General features: G+C 34.7%; 1 protein-coding gene across 3 annotated transcripts in view; it reads left to right on the top strand.

Moving 5' to 3' along the window:
- Positions 1–22,710, top strand: part of aff1 (AF4/FMR2 family, member 1) — a 188,129-nt gene that overhangs the window by 162,134 nt on the left and 3,285 nt on the right. For 2 of the 3 annotated variants that reach the window (XM_051928077.1, XM_028802290.2), the window contains 9 exons: positions 4,009–4,100; positions 4,637–4,856; positions 5,532–5,626; positions 7,344–7,407; positions 8,044–8,180; positions 16,540–16,611; positions 16,970–17,063; positions 17,257–17,300; positions 18,231–18,445. In XM_051928077.1, coding sequence (XP_051784037.1) covers positions 4,009–4,100; positions 4,637–4,856; positions 5,532–5,626; positions 7,344–7,407; positions 8,044–8,180; positions 16,540–16,611; positions 16,970–17,063; positions 17,257–17,300; positions 18,231–18,445 — 1,033 coding nt within the window. The remainder of the gene's footprint in view (positions 1–4,008; positions 4,101–4,636; positions 4,857–5,531; positions 5,627–7,343; positions 7,408–8,043; positions 8,181–16,539; positions 16,612–16,969; positions 17,064–17,256; positions 17,301–18,230; positions 18,446–22,710) is intronic. The other variant, XM_051928076.1, reaches the window with a different exon arrangement.

The raw sequence follows: 22,710 nt of genomic DNA, 5'->3' as shown, positions 1-22,710 counted from the left end.
CTTTAAGCCCATCTGGAAGTACATCAAACACAACTGTTAGTATTAATTAGGTGGAATTGTGACTCCAAGGCTGTCTGAAAGGCATTTAAAGATTTTGGTCCAAAATGATGTTAATTTGGTGCATGTCCAAAAAGGATGGCCCAATGAGACTGGAACTTGATTGCAATGTTCACAGGTTGGATCTTGCCCTCGAAACATTTTGGGCAATTTCAAACGAGACAGATGCGCTCGATATATAATTGTAAGTTGAATTCTGTGCATTGCTGCCTTCCACAGCTTTTCTGAAATGTTGAGTAAGTGATCTTTTTCCACTGTACTCTGGGATCTTTGAAAGGGGGGGGGGGGGACTTTAAAATGTTTTTATATATTACAGAAATGCTGTCTGAGTCCTCAAGACTGATCAATATTTTTTCCAGAATAGAGGTTGATGGGAGGTGAGGAGAATGGGGCGGGTTTTGTTTAACAAAGTTTCTAATTTGTAGGTAGTGAAAGTAATGGTTTTTTTTATCCTTTCTGTGTGGCCCGGTACTGGTCTGTGGCCCAATGGACCACTGCTCTTTTGGATCAAGATCTGGTGATTGTAAGAGGACATTTGAGTACACTGAACTCATTGTTATCTTCAAGAAACCAATTTGAGATAAGATCTTTGTGACCTGGCATGTTATCCTGCTGGATATAGCCATTAGAGGATGTGTACAGTACGATCATAATATGATGGACATTGTCAGCATCAATACTCGGGTTGGCTCTGGCATTTAAATGATGCTCCAATGATGTCTCAGCTGAAATCGGGACTCATCAGACCAGGCAAGTTTTCCAAACTTCTATTGTCCAATTTTGGTGAGCCAGTGCAAATTATAGCCTCAGTTGCCTGTTCTTAGCTGACAGGAGTGGCACCCAGTGTGGTCTCGTGCTGCTGTAGTCCATCTGCTTCAAGGTTCAACGTTTTGTGTATTCGGAGATGCTTTTCTGCGTACCTCAGTTGCAACAAGTGGTTATTTGAGTTACTGTTGTCTTTCTGTGAGCTCAAACCAGTATTTTTTCAACAATAGGGAAGGAATACTAATATCTGAAATTTGAAATACTCAGACCAGCACATCTGGTACCCAAATACAATGTCACATTTAAAGTCACTTAAATCGCCTTTCTTCCCTATTCTGATGCTCGGGTTTTATTTTCAGCAGGTTGTTTTGACAAGTCTATATGCCTAAATGCATTGAGTTGCTGCCATGTGATTGGCTGATTAGATATTTGTGTTAACAAGCAGTTGAACAGGTATACCTAATAAAGTGACCTGTGTGTGTGTTTTTATATATAATATAAAGCAGAATTTTTCTGTTACTAGAGAAGTAAATGTTAGGAGATAAACTTAGTATGTGCACATAATAAGATAAGGCTGGTAGTCAATGATGGCATCATTCTTTATAAAGCCTATGCTATTCTTTCACTGAAGGAATCCCCATGTATGTTTTACATTAAAATTCAAGCCCTGCATTGTATTTTGATATTTATGATAATTGGGTAAACTACTCGATAGATATACCAATATTTTGAAGTTGTTACTATTAGTATTTACATATTTAATATTCTTTTACAGATAAAGGTGCAATGTTGTTTAGTTGAGTAATGGAGATACTTTTAGTGAAAACCACTGAATGGAATTTGTTTTTTTTCAGTGGAGCAGAAATATACCTAGAGTATTGTAAAATTTCACTGATACTCATATCAGATGTCAGAATTTTTGTATCATATCCCTACTAATACTTCGTTTGGTTTCAGCAAAGGGTCCTGCATTTATTTGAAGAACAGACTAATACTTTTGTTGATGGTTGTTGTGCAAGCAAAGATCAGAAAGTTTTGAGCCTGACGTTTTAAAAGAAACAACCATGAAACCAAGCAACTATTGTCAATAATGTCTTCATGAACAAAATACACTTGTTATTCAGAAATCTTTTCTATGCCACACAGATAAAATGATTTGTCTTACTTGTGTAATACCTGTTCTGTGAGTGAGTTGCCAGCTTCATTATTAGTATAGTGTGTCTTGTGGAGGTAGCCCTCCAAATTGAGGAACAGGAGGTAGTTGTACTGCATCTAGTCTGATGAATAGGGTGGATTTGGTAAATCTTTCAATCCACAAATTTTAGGAGCAGCCTTTGCATTTCTTGAAATTTGAACAGATGCATTGTCTTCTTTTTCTCTTCTAAACAGTCATATTATTGGAGGCACACCTACAACATTATAAAATCATTGTGCATAGTCTGTTGCCATCATTGATTTAGACCTTTGGTTACTTTACTGTATGAAAAATAATTGTAGTGGTATATTTTTTGACTATGACATACGTCAGTGACATGTTCTTTTGCATAATACTAAGAGAGTGAATTCCCTAAGGAGAGGTATTCTTTAAAATTAAAAATTGTTATGTATTGTTTTTAGCTTGTTGATTTGGTTCAGAAACAGAAATGCTAGAAGCTTGAAATTCATATATTTTCTTGGGCTAATCTATGACCATTTTAGAAAAATCTTCACTACTAAATACACCTTTCAGGTTCTTTGAACTCCTATTAAGTAAGCTGCATTGTACTCCAAGTCAGTATTGAGAGGTTTAACTTGCAGGGAAGGTAGGAAGAACATCATATTGCAGAGACAGCATTTGTGCTAGAATGAACATAAGCATGATGTGGCAAATGAGCTATAGGAGCTTAAAAAATTAAGTAAAGAATGCCACAAGTATTTAGTATACTTAAACACGAACGTTTATTAAAGTTGTTTAGCTATGCATCTGCTAATGCCACTGGTATTACTATTTCTTGAGTAACTGAGATAAGCAGTTATAGAACTATTGTACTTTCTATAAATTTATTTTACTATATTTGTACTTAAGGGGCACCAGTTTATTGGAAATATATATACTTCTGTTAGTTGGCAATTGTTTTAAGCTTTGTTTTTGTGAAATGAGCAAGGTGTTTAGTATATTGGACAGTGGTAATGGTAAGTATACTGAAAGTTTAAAATTACTAGTGAACATGGAATAAGCAGTTATAGAATTACAAACTGTGCTAATAGTGAAACAAAAAAAAATAGCTTAGAGATAGAGATAAAAAATAGATATAAATAGGTTATTATTTAGAAAAGACTGGCAAGATTGAATGGGGTTGCATAGTATCCATTCATATAAACAAGAAAATACTTGTCTACTTCACATGAAAGATGAGCTACATAGTAGTGGGAATATTTTCATTTGAATAATAGACGACAGCAAAGATTTAGGTAGTGTTGGCAGCTGATCGATCACTGGGTGGTGTGGGTACATGCATAAAATCACCTAAGTCTGTAAACAGCTAATTTTCCAGGTCCTCTTTGTGAAAAGTGCTGTTTTGTAACAATTGTGGTGTTTTAAATTGATCACTCACTAAAACCTTTTCTTTTTACAAACCATGACAGACAAGGAGGCAATACTGTAGGTTTAACTGAGATACAAGCTTGTTAAATAAAATACAGTAGGTTCCATTCAGTTATGTTCTGTAGAGCATTTTAAAAGATGGTCCAGACTTGGCATGGCTTGGAGATTAGCTGGCACATTCCAGTATCGTACTGCGACATAATTTTAAGGTTTGCTCCATTTAATTTTAAGAGAAATGTTCCCTTTGAAGACAAGTTCTTATTATAGGTAGAAACCTTCTTTAATCTGCTGCAACGAACTAGTTTAAAGCATAATTGACAATGGCAAATAATCTAGTATTAACTATGAACTTTGTCAAATTCTGTTAAGTGAAATTTTTACATTTTCTCTTATAGTTTCAAGTTCTGCTAATAAAATATTGTTCAGTTCATGGTATAATAATGTATTTAGATTATTCTGCTATTAACTGATAGTAATGCTGTTGTTCACATTTTAAACAACTGATAAATTGTTTGTTTAAACTGCTCAAAATAAAATTTAAAGCTTAAGTGTTAAGAGTGTTAGGTTTACTTAGTTTCAGCTTTATATAATTTGTTTTTTAGGGGGAAGAGAACAAAGAATGTATTGAAAAAAAGAAGCCAAAGCTGGAGAAAGAAGTCAAACAAAAATCAACAAAGGACTCAACTAAATTCAAGTATGTATCCCTCTTAGTTACTGTTTATTGCTCCTGTAAACACTAGATTAAATTTTAAATAGTATCCCAGTTTTAAGGTGCTAATTTCAATTTAAGAGTTTTTATGTCAGTGCATCTTTTTGAAATTAATGTTTATGTAAAAATCTGGAAAGTTACAAAATCCATTGTTTACTATACTGTACATTTCACTATTGTGGTTTTTGTTTATTTAAACAACCATGTTGCATGACACAGGTTTTTATTTATTAAGTACTGGCAGAACTAAAAAATATTTTTGTTTAAAAAAAGTTACTTAACGTTTTCATGAAATCAATGTTTTAGTCATACATAAATTGTTGGTACTGTCTGGTTGAATTTTAAATACACTGAGTTCACAGGAAAACCCCCAAATCTCCAAATGAATTTTTTCCTTTGAGAAACACAGGTTTGGCATCCTTTTAAAAAGTTAATTGATATATAAATATGCATCTGTGAATTATTGTAAGCATCTTGCTTTTTGCATTCTGTATTATATTAATTTCTGTCCCTTTAAAAAGATTAAATAAATCCTCAAAAGAGAAAGAGAAGAAAGTTGTTCCGTTGGAAACTCCACCTTCATCTCAAGAGCCTGTGAAAGAAGGTGAACACAAGTCTCACAATACTGAAAGTAACAAAGTAAGCCTTGTTTCTGAATCCAGCAAAGTCATGAACATCCATTCATCGTCTAAGCGAAAGAGGACCCAGGAAAAGGGTGTGGAAGATGTGAAAAATGTTAAGGTAAGTTGGTTTAAAGCTTAAATCACTAGAGTAAAACTAATACATAGTCAATTTAACTCTCTTCTTAATACAGTTAGTGCAGTGATGTTCTTAAATGCAGGTCCAAAAAACATGCACCACTCTCCTGTACCATTATAAACAAGAATGCATTAAAATATACAACTTTAATTTATTTAATATAAAACAACAATGGCTTCCCTAATTTTTTTCTTATCCTTACCATTTATTCAGTAATTCTGTCATGTCCTAAAAAATTGGTGAAAAAGCACTAGTAGAAGTGCATACATTTATGAAAGTGAAATTATTTTAATAACAATGGTTAAGTTTTTGAATTTATGCATGGGCCAAGAATCTGCTTTCCAGAACCCACCACATTAAGCAAAGAGTATCTTATCTGTTCTGTTAAAAATGATTGAAGGAAACAATTGTACTATGTGCTCTCCTGTGAAGGAGTGTGAAAGACATGGTGGTGCTGTATATAATTTTTTTTTTTATCAGAATCCAGTTAATCCTCTACATTAACTACAAATAATTTAGGATGCAGAAGCTGTAAATTGAGGTTTACCTGAATTTTAACAAATACAGAATCAATAATTATATAATATTGTTTTCTTTTTAAAATATGCAATGCTAACATATTTTAAACTACTTTTCCTCTATTGCTGCCCAACAAAGAAATCATCTAAAAGCAGTACTAATGCTTGTTTATCGGATCCTTCGTCAGATAGAAAGCTGAAACCATCTAAACCTTTGCTGAATTTTGATGAAAGGTGAGTGATTTGTTTGTGGTAACATTTTATCCTAAACTAGAAATTCCTGAAACAGTTTTGAATGTGTTTCTAGGATCTGTTGCAGTCAAACTTGGCAACAGATGGTTTACAGTACTCAGGAAATCATTAGAAATACTCAGAATTAACTGATCAAGTGTGACCTTGGGGAAATATGCATGTATGTTAAAGTTGTTTTCAACTGGTTGCTGTGCATAGCCTTTCTGACTGTAAGCAGTCATTGACTTGACATGTTGTAATAAATTTGTTTTGTTGTGCACTTGACCTTTTCCAATTGAACATACAGGACCTTGATGTTTGCTGAGTTTTGTCACATTACAACCTGGAATTAAAATTAATTTTTCAGGGTTAGTTACCATTTGATTTACACAACATGTCTACCACATTGAAGGTACAAAATAATTAAGACAAAAAAAATTTCCTGAGTCAATACATTGTAGAGCCACCTTTTAATGCGGTTACAGCTGCAAGTCTCTTGGGGAATGTCTTCATTATTTTAGCACATCTAGCCAATGGGATTTCCACCCATTCCTCAATAGCCAGACAGCTCTAACTCCTTCAGTTTAGAGGGATTGTGTTGGTGAATAGCAATCTTCAAATCATGCCACAGATTCGCAGTTTGATCAAGATCTGGGCTTTGACTAGGCCGTTCCAAGACATTTAAATGTTTCCATTTAAACCACCCCAGTGTAGCTGTAACAGTATGTTTAAGGTCATTGTCCTGCTAGATGGTGAACCTTTGTCCCAGTCTCAAATCTCTGGCAGACTGAAACAGGTTTTCCTCAACAATTTCTCTGTATTTAGTGCCATCCATCTTTCCTTCAATCTTGATCCAGTTTCCTGTCCCTGCCAAAGGAATGAATCCGCACAGCATGATTCCGCCGCCACCATGCTTTACTGTAGGCATATTGTTTTCGGAATGATGGGAAATGTTGAGTTTGCCTCATACATGTCATTTTCCGTGATTGCCAAAAAGTTCCAATTTTGTCTCATCTGACCAGAGAACCTTGGGAAAACTCCATAGGTGTTATTTTTTTCTTTAAGCAATGGCTTTTTTCTGGCCACTCTTCATAAAGCACCTCTCTGTGGAGAGAACGGCTTAAAGTGGTCCCATGGGCAGATCTTTGCAACTACTTCTATGTTATCCTTGGTGTCATCATTACATCTCTGATTAATGCCCTCCTTGTCCAGTCTGTATATATATGTGTGTGTGTATATATATTGATCTTCTTACAGAAACATAAAATGAAAAAAAAAGGGTGCAATATTTATATTTGCAACGTCTTTCTAGCATTGCATCAGGATAGCAATAATACCCCCAAAATACATACACACAAGGTATATTATTTTTATTCCACCTCAACAAATTAGTCTATATTGTTAAGTCCATTATGTAAAATTCAAATGATAATCCATTTTAATTCCAGATTGTAATGCAACAGATCAGAACAAGCACTGAGGAGAAAGAATACAAGGTGCTGTAAAGCATATACATTTTACTCCTCTAATATCCATTATATACATCTTTGTTTATATGTGAAATAACCTCAAAAACTAACTGTGGTTTTTACCCACCACGGTTGCAACTTTAAAAGCTTTTGCTGTGTTTCATTATCTCTTCCTAATTTAGATTATAAGTGGATATGCAAGTTTACTTTGTCATATACTAAACATTTAAAATAAATGATTTTTGACATAGGAGGTATTCTGTAGAGCATCACATGAAGGAGGCTAAGAAGCTTAAGCACAAGGCTGATGCTATAGTAAGTATTTTCAACACCTTATTTTTTTTAATCTACCAGTAAGCTGTATGTATCATCTTTTAGTCTTTATTGTGAACTGGAAATCTTCCATTCACCTTTGCTTAGCTTTCACTGCACTATCTTTCCTTCCACTGGTTTAAGTAGAGATGCATTCAAGCGTTTATTTCCATCATCTTTATCAGTCTTTCCTCCTACCACAACATCTTGCCAGTTGCAAAGTTCATCCATAACATGAGAGATTATTTTATTTATTTATAAATTGAATATTTTGTTACTGTGAAGGTACTGGTGGGTCACCTTACATTTAGCTTTACCTGCCTGCTTATGTCTTGAATTCATGCTCTGCTACTATGCTTCAGGAACAACATTATACTCTCAGGTTCTACATGACTATAAAATAAGTTACTGAAGGGTGTTTTGTAGTATCGGCAAAATTGTGTGGCCTTTATATATAGTAGTTGTGTGGTATGTGCATAAACAAAAATAGAAGCTTAAGAGGAGTGTTCTTCTAATGTGAAATTTATTTGGTCACTCTTTATACAGCTTTCATTTTGAGTACTATCACAGGAATCAACAAATTAAATACTTTTCCAAAAATGTATGCAGTAACCATATGCATTGCTATTTTATATACAGTCCGATAAAGTTGAGAAAGCATTCAACTACCTTGATGCTGCTTTGTCATTCATTGAGAGTGGAATAGCCATGGAGTCAGATCCAAAGACGCCAAAATCTGCCTACACAATGTTCTCGGAAACTGTGGATTTAATAAAGTAAGTAGATGTTACCATAATGTTTAGGTTGATAATTAGTTTGGCTTTTTGAGAGAATCTAATAGTTTGCATATATGAAAACAGATCTTGAAAAATGTGCATAAATTACAGAAAACATTTTAATATATGTCCATATTTTTTTTTAAGTAATTAAGTATTTGCCAACATGCTATAATCAGATAAACAATTTCGACTCGACAATTTTTGATGTTTACATAGAACAATATGTAAATATCTAATATTGCTGTTGTGTCCAGTGCGTTAGCGCAAGCTTATAGTAAAGAATCAAAGTAAACACAAATTTTATTCATCCCAGTTCTTCTGATCCTTAAACTTCAGATTACAAGAGTGAGTCATGCCATATTCATGAGCTTTTACGTGTTTTTTCGCCCCAAGTTCACTAATACTGACAGTTTTACATCATTCTCAGCATTTACTTTTAAGTCTACTAAAGTTTCTGTTTGCATGTTGGCTTTATAAAGAATTAGTGGAGATTTATGGCACACATTTGTGCTTTATTAAATATGACTTTATATAGCAAACCTTCTCGTACCAAAATAGAAGTGGGATCTTCTTTAAATAACCTGATAATACAAAAGTGAGCAAAAATGCACACTTGTTCTAATGTGGCCTATGAAATGCAAAACGTTTTTATAGCAATTAAAACCAAACTACAGTATGTATTGTGTTGAAAATTTTCAAAGACTTTCAATTTATAACAGATATCTCAATATTCAATTTATGGAAGTGGGCTATTTAGGAGAATTTATAAATCTGGCAATTATTTACAGCCATCTATAAGTGTAAAGCAGCATCTGTATTTTTCCCCAGCCCCATCAAAATTTTTTTCCATATAGTTGGATTAATGAAAGTAGTGTGTACCTTTTTAAATATTTTTGTAAATCGTCCAGTTTGTTTTTTTAGACCTTCTGTGTTGGGAACCAAAAACGTGCATTTTATGTATTTTGTGTTTTTTGCTTTTAAGAATTTAAAATCAACCTCATTTACTATGGTACTGCATAGTTCTATAGAAAGTATTTAATAAGACATTTAACCATAATGGGAGAGTTGTAAATGCAGTGAAATCTTGTAGTGATTGTTGCTTATGAAAATATGACATAGTAATTCTGCTTGCTACATTTAGTAAGGAGTTTTAATTGTTTAAAATGCACAAGGCAGGAAAAAAAGAGAGAGATGGGCAGATGAAGACAAATGCAAAGTACCCGCTACTACTGTAGTCTATTAAATCAGTTCAGAAAATCAGAAAAATAGTATGTGATTTTTGAGAATAAAATTCATTGCTAACCAATGACTATGAAGTGTACACATGCCTTGGTTATAGTATTTAGTACTAATGAATATTTTAAAAGTAATGTTTTTTTATTTGTTAATCCAGATTTTAGTTAAGTTATCTTCTCGGAATACGTAGGAATTAAATGAGCCTTACCTGAGACTTGCAAAGCAGGTTATTGTTTCTAAATGGTCCTGTTTAGTTTATTGTGTCTCTTTATCATGGACGCTTCAAGACCAGTGGTGGTGTTTTTTTCTGTCAGATTGCCCTTTCTGTTTACACTGACTTCGGTCTAGAGAATTTTGTGGCACTTACAACAAACAGTAGTTATTTTATATTAGAGGATAGTTACATATACATACATGTTAGCTGAAATTGTTTGTTTTGGAAACATGTTTCTGGGAAGTTTTTACCTCATTAAATGTGATATAACCTCCAAAGAATCTGGATGGTGTAAGTATTGCAGTACATTGGGATTCAAATTATTGCAATGCTTCCTCCAACATAAATATTCTTTGAAACCAAATTCTTTCAACAAAGGTGACTAGGGACCAAGGGAAAAACAATAAAATGCTTTAAAATGTCTACGTGTTTATTGAATTATTGCAGTTCCTAGGAGAGATGTGTCTGCAGCCTATAGCTTAATAATCAAAATACTGAGAACGACACCTAAACTTGTTCATACCAATCATTAAAAATAAACTTGCTCAATCCATTTCATGGCTGTATGAGCCAGCGGCTATTCCACCAGGACTGAATAAAAGGTTGAGAACTGGCCTGGGCAAGACTCAAGGCCATCACATGGACCACACTTTGTCACACATACACATAAACACACACCCCATATTCACACACAGTGACAATTTGCAAGTGCCAAATAACATAACCTAAATTAATTTTGAATTTTGTAATTCATTCTGTGCTTGAGCATGTCTGGCCATATTAATTTTCATGAAATAGGTCTTGCAGAGCTGTTGAGTTATGACAGATTTTTGGGAACAGAAGTGAAAGGCAAACTTTATTACAATGAATAACCGTTATGAATATCACGTGAATGTGGCACTCTGAAAATCAGATCTCTGTTTAATTTACCATCAGACTCCCAAACTAGGACACTTTTGTAGCATGTATGCCCCTACAGAAAACCCATCCCCATTTGTTTAATGGCTGCTTTATGTCATCGTCACTAGAGAGGGATCAGGGCACAGAAAAAAGAACTTTCATAAATGAATGCATAGGAGCCCACATGGTGCTTGAAGTGTGAACAAATAAATGGCAGTGACGTCTGTTTTGTTTGCTTCTATGTTGTGTTTGAGATTCTCTTTAAATTCAACCAAAGTTTTTAATGAAGCTTTACTGTTACATTTTTCACTGTGTTATTATTTGTATATTACCGGGTGAGAGCAGCATGGTGGCGCAGTGGTAGCACTGCTGCCTCGCAGTTAGGAGACCTGGGATCGCTTCCCGGGTCCTCCCTGCGTGGAGTTTGCATGTTCTCCCCGTGTCTGCGTGGGTTTCCTCCGGGTGCTCCGGTTTCCTCCTACTGTCCAAAGACATGCAGGATAGGTGCATTGGTGATCCTTAATTGTCCCTAGTGTATGCTTGGTGTGTGGGTGTGTGTGCCCTGCGGTGGGCTGGTGCGCCCTGCACAGGTTTTGTTTCCTGCCTTGCACCCTGTGCTGGCTGGGATTGGCTACAGCAGACCCCCGTGACCCTGTACTTAGGATATAGCGGGTTGGATAATAGATGGATGGATTACCGGGTGAGGGGTAATGGGGTTCTGTGCCCCTTGGAGTTTTCAAAATACAGTATATTCTAAACATATTGTGAGGATGCTTGTGTCAGCAGAGCAATCTTTTATTAGATGGGCAGCCTATTAACACTGGGAAATTTTGATATTTGTCAATTACTTATCTGGTTGCATTGCCTGAAATCATGACGTCTGGTCACGCTAGTAAATTATAGTGTCTTTAAAATATTGACTCATAAATTACAGATAATAGAGCTGTAATGTTGGTTTAGTGTTATTTTAATACTAAGTAAATGTTCATTTGCTCTTTGCACAGCATTTATACCTCTTCTGTTTGAGCTGAAGCCTCTGGGAAGACTTTATAAAGTAGAATCAACTTGCTGATATATAGGTTTCTTTGTAAGTGAATTTGCTGATGGGAGATTGCCATCCCCCATGCACATGCAAGCAGCCAGTGACAGCAACTAGTACCTCCAATAGCAGCCAGTCTGGAATAGTGAAAAAGAGGAAAGTATACAAAACATACAAGTTGGTGTAACTGCTGTTGCGGAGATGTTGAAACAGTAAACTAGTTCATAGTTGAAATAGCACTGAACCTTCCTCTGTTTTCAGATAGACAAGCTTGCAAATTCTCCAGTACTTTTCAATAAGAGGTTTTGATATTTTAAAACTATGTACAGCATGATCTGTTCAAGATATCTCCATGAAACTTTCTCAACAAACTTCTTTGAAGAATAACTATCACATTTCAGCAACAGATGGACAGACATAGGCTATCACGATAGTTAATCCGCACATTACAGTCATCCCTCACCTATTGCGGGGTTACATTCCAGAGTCCCCTGCGATAGGTGAAAATCTGCGAAGTAGCGAGCTTAATAAAATAAATATATTTATATATATTTTAAGGCTTTATAAACCCTTCCCACACTCTTATAAACCTTTCAGCCTTATTACGTCCAATTACAACTCGTTTTGCGCTCTGGTTAAAGGACACTGCGGCCGTAGATCTTATATTCTTTTCCTCCTTTTTAAATAAAAAGAATTGTGGACTCATTGATGCCGTAATGGCGTCCTACAGCGGTGTAGCTGTTCCCTTCCTTCAACATATCCAAACCTTTTACCTTTTTGGTAATCGTTAGCATCTTCCGTTGGCGCTTGGGCACGGCCCCTGAAGCAGTAGCAGGAGCAGATCGTTTTGGAGCCATAACGAAGGGCTTGACTATGCACAAAGATAAACACAAAAGAGCACAAAAGTTAACTGTTTACACAGCGAAACACGTTGATGCTGAATGAGCGAGACGAGACTTCCTGGTTAACGCAGCGGAATCGAATCCGGCACACCCTCGCTTAGCCACTCAGCACACAGGAACTTAACTGCGTGCTTTGATTGAGTAGCTTCTCAGCCATCTGCCAATAGCGTCCCTTGTATGTAACCAACTGAGGAAGCATGTACCAGAAGTAAAAAGACCCATTGTCCGCAGAAACCCGCAAAGCAGCGAAAAATCCACGTTATATATTTAGATATGCTTACATATAAAATCCGTGATGGAGTGAAGCCGCAAAAGTCGAAGCGCAATATAGCGAGGGATTACTGTATAAGGAGTATTTTTCCTTCCTCAGATGTTCCAACAACAAATAAATGGAACAGGATCAGTGGTCACACTTTCTAATATGGGTAAACCCAAAATAAGGCCAGTTTCCCAGTTGTTAAAGAAGTATTATTATTATTATTTTATTATTAATATTATAATTATAATTACACATTAACCACCCAAATCATAGTTGTGCAAGGATTTTAGCAGTGAGAAACTTGTAATGCCCTGCTGTTGTTTTTTTCAACTCTCTGTTATGAAAAGAACCAACTCATCTTCTGTTTGTTGCCAGAACCATTAAATGAACCAGTCACGCTTACACAATACATGCTGCAGCATGTGGAAAGCACTCTATAGTAAACTTGTGCCACATGTATGCACGTGGCCATGCTGAATAATGTAACTTCCTGTGAAGTTTTGGTGTTTACCTTCAAGAAAGAAGCTTTGGTTTCTGTTCTAGACCCCACTTTGATTTTTGTTTAAAGTGAGTAAAAGTGTAACTCAAGATTACCATCTTTCTTCATGTGATATAAACAAAATACACGGTAAAATCAGATTTTTTAATTTATCTAATGATTTGAAATTGTTGTAATGTAAGGCCCCACTTAAAATAGACAGTAATTGAGAAATTAAAATTATAGTGTAATGGAAACTATTTACCTTCTTTTTTGATGTTCTTTATTTCTGCAAATATTTAATGTTGAAATGTTTACAGGACTTCACCCAAAGGAAATATTAGGTGATGGGTACCAGAGTGAACAAATAACACTTTTTACGTATTGAGTGAACAAAATTATGTGGTGACAATGTGTGAAAAGTAATTTCTCTAGACCAGTCATACTTCTAACATTACTATGTTTTCCCAAGTGTGGCCAGTCTACCTAAATTTCTGAAAGTGTTCAGCATGAAATCTTCCAGAAAGTCACAATGGATCCAAAGAACTTTCGGCCTCTTTCGCCTCCGCAAAGGTCAGATTTCATTACTTTACAGTGAGAAGGATACTGGGTAAAAATGATCTTAACGTGGAGAGAACCAAGGCAAAAAAAACAGCTAACGAAGAACATACATATTCATTTTTAATTTTCCAGAAATACTTTATCAGGACAGATAAAAAAAAAAAAAAACTGGAATGTTTTGAATAACACAAGACCGTTTATGTCTGTCATAAATCACACACAGCATGCCACAGTAAAAACTTCTTACTGTCAGTCAAAAATGGTGGTGGTGATGGTTATGGTGTAGTTGTCCAGATCCTGCCACGGGAACCACATGACTTGCCATAAATGAAGAAATCATGATTTCTTCATTTAACAGAAATCCTTTAAGGAGCATATCCAGTGATCTACCCAGGAGCTTAAGCTGAACCTATTTGTGGTCATAAAGGGTGCCAGTGACCCAAAAGCAAGTGAACAGCTGAAAAAAATGTAAAGTTTAGGTTTTATACTGACTTATCCAAATTCTGGAACAATTCTGGTGACAAGACCTTACACAAGCAGTTCATCCTTACAAACCAACAAAAGATGCTGAATTAAAAAAATCTGAAAGATATTTGAATTATAGGAGTTTTTGGTTACTGCCATTAAAGGGACAGTTAAAGTCACCCCCAAATTACAATTATATGACTTTTGTACAGAGATTCCTTAACATGTCTTTTTTTAATACTTGAGAATATCAGTATATTTGTTTTGAAAACCACCAAGCCTTTATGCCACAATCTGTAATACATAAAAGGCATACTTGTAGAGCTATAAAAATATGCATATTTTATATAGATTTTGTTTTGTGTATATGCCTATGTCCTGTCTCTCCTCTATCTTCTCCTCCCCTTTTATAATAAACTGATTTGTCCTTTCATAGTTTTGCAAAATAGGTAAAAACTGTAGTTAGAAAACAGATTATACAATCGAGTAGCCAATAAAAAAATCTTTTCTATTTATTGAATGTGGCATTAGGGTGGGGTTGGATGATGATATGACAATGATAATTATTCAGTATTTTAAAGTTCTAGTTGACAGTTTTTTTTTTTTTCCTTTAAGCCATTTTCACTTGTGTTATAAACTTTTTTTCATGCCAGCTTAAACACAAAGTCCTGTCTGCAGAATAAAAATTGTTTCACTTCATAAAGTACTAAGTTGGGTTGTGTAAGACCCGTGGATTTTCAGCCAGGATCATGTGATGTCAGTGAAAGTTTTGTTAAATTTAGCAATATGCTTTGTCAGAAAGTGTTAAATATTTTTAATTCACCTGTCATGTTTGTTTTTTGTAAATCTTAGCTTGATGTGTTCTTTTACTATAGCCTACTTGTGATGTTGTTTATTTCTGGCTTATTGTATGCTAAAACTTGTCATTTATTTTTGTATAATATGTTTAACTGGCTTCTTCATTAACAATCACTGGCATATAATAGATTTAAAATTTTATTTTAATGTAGTTTAAATTGTGATTTTCAGAGCTTTTTCATTGGTATGGGCACTTTGGCATGTTGTGCAGTCATTGACTGAAGTGCTTGCAGAGTCCATCCGAAGTAGCAAAGTAAACTTTACATTTTTTGCATCAAGTGAGAAAAAATATTTAAATCCAAAATTGTATTCATCAATCTCCTACACACCTTGTTTTAGAGAACTGGGTCCACACATGCATTACTGTGAAACTTAAGTGATTTGGAAATTGAGATCTAATTGGGCCATAAGGATTCCCTGTTCCTCTTTTCACTGCAGACAGATGTTATGATTTTGACCATGTGTTTGGGGTCATTATCATGCTACAGAATGAAATTGGGACTATTATGTTTACTCACTGATGGTATTTAACGATGCATAAAAATCTGCCAGTACTTCTCCATTGTGAGGGTGCCATCAGTTTTGATCAAATCACCTTTTTTGTCCAAATGCAGCCCCAAACCTGCAAGTATCCTCCACCATCCTTAACTGTTGCCTACACCCCTTCATGAACATATTGTGCTCCAACACATTAGTGCTCAAACTGCTAAAAGTCCAGAGCACTTGGTGATTTGTTTTTTTTTTTCTACCCATTCCTCATGTTTTTATGCGTTGGTGAGTTCTTTGGCTTTGTTTCCACCATGGAGAAATGGCTTTTTGGTCTCAAGACGTGGACTGTAGATGAGTATACCAACCTCAACCTAACCTCTCTGCAGTAAAATTTTTGCTTAGGAGAGACCTTGATACTGCAGAATGACCACCTTGTGTCTTGTTTCTGTTCTCACTAGTGAAAACATACCTTTTTAGTATAGTTGTCCCATGTTCCTCTTTATTGCTGATTCTGTTTTAGTTGATCACTTTGGTTCAGTCTACATCAGCAATTATATAATTGATTATATAGAAGCATATTGTATCTTTTTTGTATTCAGTTTACTTTTTATTTATTTGCTTATAATAAAATGTAAGCTTGGGTCAATTCTTCTGCTCATTTGTGCATTCTCTTCTATTGTATTTTAATTGATGAGACATCTCTCTGTAGCACAGTAAATAATACATTACTTGCTGCATACTACAATAATTTTATTTATACTTTTCATGATAAATTGTGTGATACTGTATATTATACCATTATATGCCTTTTTATTCTTGTGGCTTCAAAATTTAAAAAAATGTTTAGCCAAAATTTGAATTAGTTTGTGTGATGTAGGTTACAGATTTAAGATTTTATGTACATGATTTAGAAGTAATTATTTACTAAACCAGCTTATTACTTTCTCCTGTTTAGATTTATAGTGAAGTTAAAACACTTTCTGGATTCTTCTGCACAAGCAACTGAAAAAGCTTTTGCTGTTTTATGGTAAGAATTCAATATAAACACGAATGGTTCAATTTATATTTTAATGGACAAAGGTAATGCATAATTCTGTTTAGTTCATTAGCATCCAAATCCCAAATTAATTTGCAAATTTAGAAAATAGGCTACTTAAGTGATGAGTGTTTATTTTAATTTAAAAGATACTTTCCGTTCTTTTAACTTTGAAGTGATTTTTCTTATAAGTCTGTGTTATTATTTTTGTGCAAATTTACCTGAAAAGCTTTAAATTTTTCTAATATGAGATTCATAGAGCTTGTATAAATTCTGACCTTTGTAGGATACACTAGTTGATTGATAATAAATAATCAAATATTGATTGTAAATTTTTTTTTCCTTTCAGTTTGAGATGCCAAGCACTTTTACTAATGGCAATGTTTCGCTATAAAAAAGATGATGCATTAAAGTATAGTCGCACACTAAATGAACATTTCAAGGTAAGAACATTTTTTCTTTTTTTTTTCTATTTTTTTTTTGAGGAACTGGTGGCACATTAGCAGAAGATATATACAGTGTGTTGTTTGTGTATAATTTATCTGAGACCATGTATATTAATATCAAATGTAAAACAGTAAGAAAATTGTCAAGTGGTGGTGTATAAACAGAATGGTTCATTTTTCTTTCTTTCAGAATTCTACTCGATCAGCACAAACACCATCACCCTGTATTGCAAGGTACCAAATATTTAATTCTCTCTACCCTTAGGCAAGTATGGCATGTAATGCAGGTCTACTCTTAAAAATATAACTTGCAGCCTAATCCAAGTTAAGTAATACTACCTTGTCATCAACTACGCCTGTAACAATGCAATCCATGATACAGCTCAGCCTGCTATTGATTTCATTTAGATCCGGTCCTAGCCATTTGTCCTTAAATATTTTATGCCAGTGCTGAAATAACAATTAAAGTAGGATTAATGAGAATAATATGTTAAAGTTTACATTTTCAAAAAGTCTGTTTGAATTCTTGGAAATGCCCACTAATTTACAACAACCATGAGAAAATACTGCAGACATTAGGTTAGAGTTACAGAAATACAATATCTAACAGTGATCAAGTTGATAGCTGTACGTTGTTTGCTATTCTGAACTATAGTTCTTTACATTCATCTGATTTTTGTATCATAAACTGAATACAACACCACATTCATATTTTAAGTCTGTATTTTTGACAGTGTAACAAATGTGATAATGATTCTATACATTAAATTTTTTATTTCAGTGCATTTTGAGATTCTGGTAAATAATTTCATTTGAGTATTTTTCACATATCCTGCAGGGCAGATGGCAATTAATTAATGCTTTCACTGTATATTACATTAAGCAGTTTTTTTTATAAGGTGTCTGGTTTATTTATCTTCCGAAGAAATAAAAGCAACACCTGAATGAATATGTAATTTTAACTTTCCTACTAATAAATTCAATGAAGAAGTAAGAGTGCTTAGCAAACATACACATCCTGTCTTTCTTCCAGGACCTCATCAGAAAATCGGGCAGAGCATATTTATTTATGTCAACCTGTATGCATAGTTAAATTATTGATGGTTTTGTATTAGTTATTTAATTGTATAATTTTAAACAGTATTTCTGTTTGGTTTCCTTCAGAAGCACTGGCACACCTTCCCCTATGTCGCCTATGCCTTCTCCTGCCAGCCAAGGAATATTGTCTGTAGGATCACTTCTTAGCAGTACATCCACCACAGTCAGCGTTCCCCATCCTATTCCTCAAATGGCTTCGTCTTACATCAATATTACATCTCTTTTTCTGACTGCTCATGATCTCTGGGAACAGGCAGATGCAATCGCTCAAAAGAATAATGGTAAGCATTAAAGGGTAGAAACACATGTTAAATATTTTACACTTTTTGTGTGTAATAGTATGGGCGTTATAGAGTTGCATGCACCATTTGCCTGATGCTTAAGGGCAATGTGCTCCATTAAGATTGTGTGATCAAATAATCATTATGGCATGTTAAACAGAAAAGATATTGCAAGGTACTTGGAAGGTATTAAAACCATTGTTCAAAAGAGGTACTTTCTTTTTCTTTTCTTTTTTTAAGCTGTGCACAATGTTTCTTGTGAGATGAATTTGTTTAACTGAACACTTAAAACAGATATTGAATGGACATAATGTTTAGCAAAATAAAATTACCGGCTAAAAACTGAACTTCATTTGGGTGGCAAGGCGAGTGCATGGTGGAGGTGTGGTTACACTATTGTTGTCTTTCTTAGTAAATATTCTTCATTTAATATTGGGGCAAAAAAATAATAGAAAAAAATCAAAAGTACAACACTTATAAACAGTAAGAGCATCAAACACAATCTGAGACATACCCTTTATCTTTTCTGGACAGGTGAGCAATATCAATGTTTTGCTAGTGTGGCACTCTTACTTTTTTTTTTTTTTTTTTTTTTTTTTTTGGGTGCAGATTTACAGTGGGGGTTTAAATGTGGGTAGTTAACTTTGGATGCAAATATAATGGAATCATTTTCAGATAGTAATTACAAATAGCAATCGAGCAACTGGAGTACTGTTAATTACTAAAAGCTCACAAGGCAAAGTAAAAGTCAAAAATTAAATATACTTAATAGTTTTGCTACTGTAATGTAAACCTTATATTTTGTATTCCTTTCATTTTCTCTTTCACTTACAAATTTTGTGAAAGCTGGACGACTGATTTTAGGGTGCTTTTTAAATTATTTTTTAGCTCTAATCTTCAGCCTTCCATTAGCAGGAAATACAATGGCAAAGAAAAGCAGCATGTGTGCTGTACTATTTATGCTTTCAAGTTTTTTTCATGCACTTTTTTTCTTCAGCTGCATGCACAACCTTTATTGAAGGAATTAAGGTTGTTCAATACTGTTTGCAAATTTTTCCCGGCCCCAAGTTATCCTCCCTTAAGCCCTTTTTCAGTTCTTTAAAAATTATGTAGAATCTATAAATATCAGGCTTATATAAAATCAGTTAATTGTAGAGAGTTTGAGAGGGGTCCTCACTTCAGGTTAACAAGACATGCCAGGTGTAGTAGAGAAATATTGAAATTAAATAATTTTAGGCTTGCCATATCGGTTATGCAGCATCATTCATAATCCCAGTAAAGGAAGTGGAAGTTTTGCATTCATTTGAATGCAATAGACATGGCTACAGCAGACTGTTCAAGTATTTGCCCATTTTTTAACTGGTTATCTGCTTCAGTGGCTGGTCCACAAAATTGATTTATATATAAACAATGTATTTATTTAGTGTTTCAGAACATCTATCTATCTATCTATCTATCTATCTATCTATCTATCTATCTATCTATCTATCTATCTATCTATCTATCTATCTATCTACCTATCTACCTATCTACCTATCTACCTACCTACACTGGTTAGACATTCATGTTAATCAGCTTATAACGCTTTAAAGCAAAAGACAGGCTAGTATGATTACAATCTTGAATACATTAGCAGAAGTGGATAATGGCAGTGATGTGTAGTTAGTATGGCTGTTAATTCTGCATACTTAAGTCAGCTAACACTAAAAACTCAAAACACTGCACAGTAAATTTAAAGTCAAAATAATGTTTATTGGTATAACAACTAAAATGTGATGATCATGGAAAAAGCACATGTGAAACATGTTTTGATTAGTATGGGAGAAAAAGGGATGCTGTATCTAGTTATATGTAATTCTAGCATATCCAGTCAGTCCATTGGCCAATTCTGCAATTAGTGAATGGATGACTATTTTCTTTGATGTTATTCCTGCATGCACATAATGTAGTGGATAAATATCCTTTGAAAGCGCCTTGCTTCTGAAGATAGTGGTGCTTCACATTGTTCTTTTATGATAGCAACAGTTTAATTGCAGATCAGATAGGTCAGCTTAACATTTTCAGATGGTGGCATTATAAAGACATACTTGTCAGTCTATTCATCATTGAATTGAAGATTTTCGCTTTTCTTCTTAAGATATTTTAACAGACATTTTCACTGGCTAACTTGTGATTTTTGACTATTACTTCTTATAATCAGTAAAGTTATTTGATTTGGTGCAACCATATGGAGTTTACATGAGAAACAATTACAATGTAAAAATGTAAATGACTGCTTATTTAGAATGATAACTAAGGAAGATTATCCATGTCAAAGTCAAATGCAATCCAATGTGTAAGATACATTAACTTTGGCATATTACATTTTTTGTCATACTTAAGGATACATTAATTGATTTAATTGATTTGAAATACAACATGCAGTATCTTGCAATTTGAAACGTAATGTAATGCTGTATATTTTAATTCATGTCCTTTAGATCGCACACTGAATATCCCATAACTAAAAGTAAAGCATTTAATGTTTAGAAAATGTCTGGGATTAAAATACTTAAGAATTTGTCCATAGGTAATGTCTTTTCATCCTACGAACAATTAAAGTTCAAATTTAACATCTCATCAACACAATTTTTCCACTACTTTCAAATCAAAAACTTTGCTAAACAGAACCTGCCCAATTTTCCTCACCTCCCAACATTTTAAGGTCACTTCCTTTCAAAGATCTTAGGGTACAATGGGGAAAGGATCTTTCATGTAATATTTCAGAAAAGGAATGGAAGGCAGCCATGCACAGAATACACTCTAGCTCCAAATACGCACAGCACTCAGTCATTCTACATATTTAAAATTATCCAAAATGTATCCAGGGCAAGATTCAACCTGTGAGCGTTGCAGTCTAGCTCCAGTCTCACTGGGCCACATGAATTAACATCATTCTGGACAAAAATCTTTGCCTGTCAGACAGCCTTGGTGTCACAGTCACTCCTAAACAGTTAACAGTTGTGTTTGGTGTACTCCCAGATGGGCTTAAAGTGGAGAAGGACAAACAAACTGTAATTACCTTTACCCCACCACTTTTAAGTCCGTGGGTAATTTATGTCCTATACTTTGGTCAGTGAGTAACTGATGTTCTATACTATTTGAAATTGGAAAAAGTCAAATTCTTGCTTAGAGGATCTGTTCAAAACTTTTTAAAATATGGCAGGATCCTTCCTAGCTGATTTTAAAGATTTGCTCTGGTTGTTGGCTCTCCTGTCTTTCTCTTGGATGGGGGTTGAAGTTTGGTTTGAGTTTGACTTGATTGTATGGAATGTTATTTGCTTCTAATTAAAATCAAATAAAGTAAAGCCAGTTCATTACATTTCACTCAATGTCTGCTTGAAGCACACTGCATTTCTTTCTGCAACCACATACAGTAAAACCTTGGCGAGTAACTTAGTTTGCGAATGTTTTGCAAGACAGTCTAAAATTTTTAATAAATTTTAACTTGATAAATGAGTTAGGTCTTGCAATATGAGTAGTACATATATGCTTTGTCTGCCAAGCGTCACGTGATCACAACTGAGCCGATGGTTCTTCTCTCTCCGCGGGATTGTGGGTAATCCTCTCCCATGCTCGGTCTCAGTCGGCGTGTCTCACTCATATAGTCAACATCCGTATGAGGGGATACTGTTTGCTATAGTATTGTGACCACGTGTGTGTGCTGTAACGTGTGAGTCCCTGACATGCACCCCAAAACATGAAGCTGAGTCTCAGTACTTTAGCAAAACCAACTTTTACTCAGCTTGAAACTGGCAGATCCTGCTACAATAAATAACCGTGCTGTTCCTCTCTCCTATACACAGACACAGCAATCAGGCAGTGTTGGAGCCAGGTTAATGGCCAAGTAATACTGTGACCTTGCATTTACAGTGTAATGCTCCTTGCATCACCCATCGACGGCAGGGACTTGTAGCATGACCGCGTTCTTTTCGGTTTCACTTTTGCGGCGAACTGCTACAGAGCTGGGAGCCTGCGGTTGCTTTGGGACGCTCTTCCGCGTGTCATTACATTGGGGGGAATCCCAAAAGAGTTTAGAAACCTTATAGTGCGTAAAGCATTTTTTTTTATTTTGTGTCCAAGAGTAGTGACTCTTCAGGCAAAAGCAACTGTCATTGGATAGGTTCCTTGTTAAAATCAAAAAAAAAAGAAAAAGATTCCAGTGAGCCAACAGATAGCGGTGATTCCGTTAGTTAATAGTGAAGGTTGTCCTACACAATATCCCT

Source organism: Erpetoichthys calabaricus, chromosome 5, assembly GCF_900747795.2.
Source record: "Erpetoichthys calabaricus chromosome 5, fErpCal1.3, whole genome shotgun sequence".
NCBI lineage: Eukaryota > Metazoa > Chordata > Cladistia > Polypteriformes > Polypteridae > Erpetoichthys > Erpetoichthys calabaricus.
The sequence above is the reverse complement of the archived record's forward strand: the minus strand, read 5'-3'. Positions and strand labels throughout refer to the sequence as shown.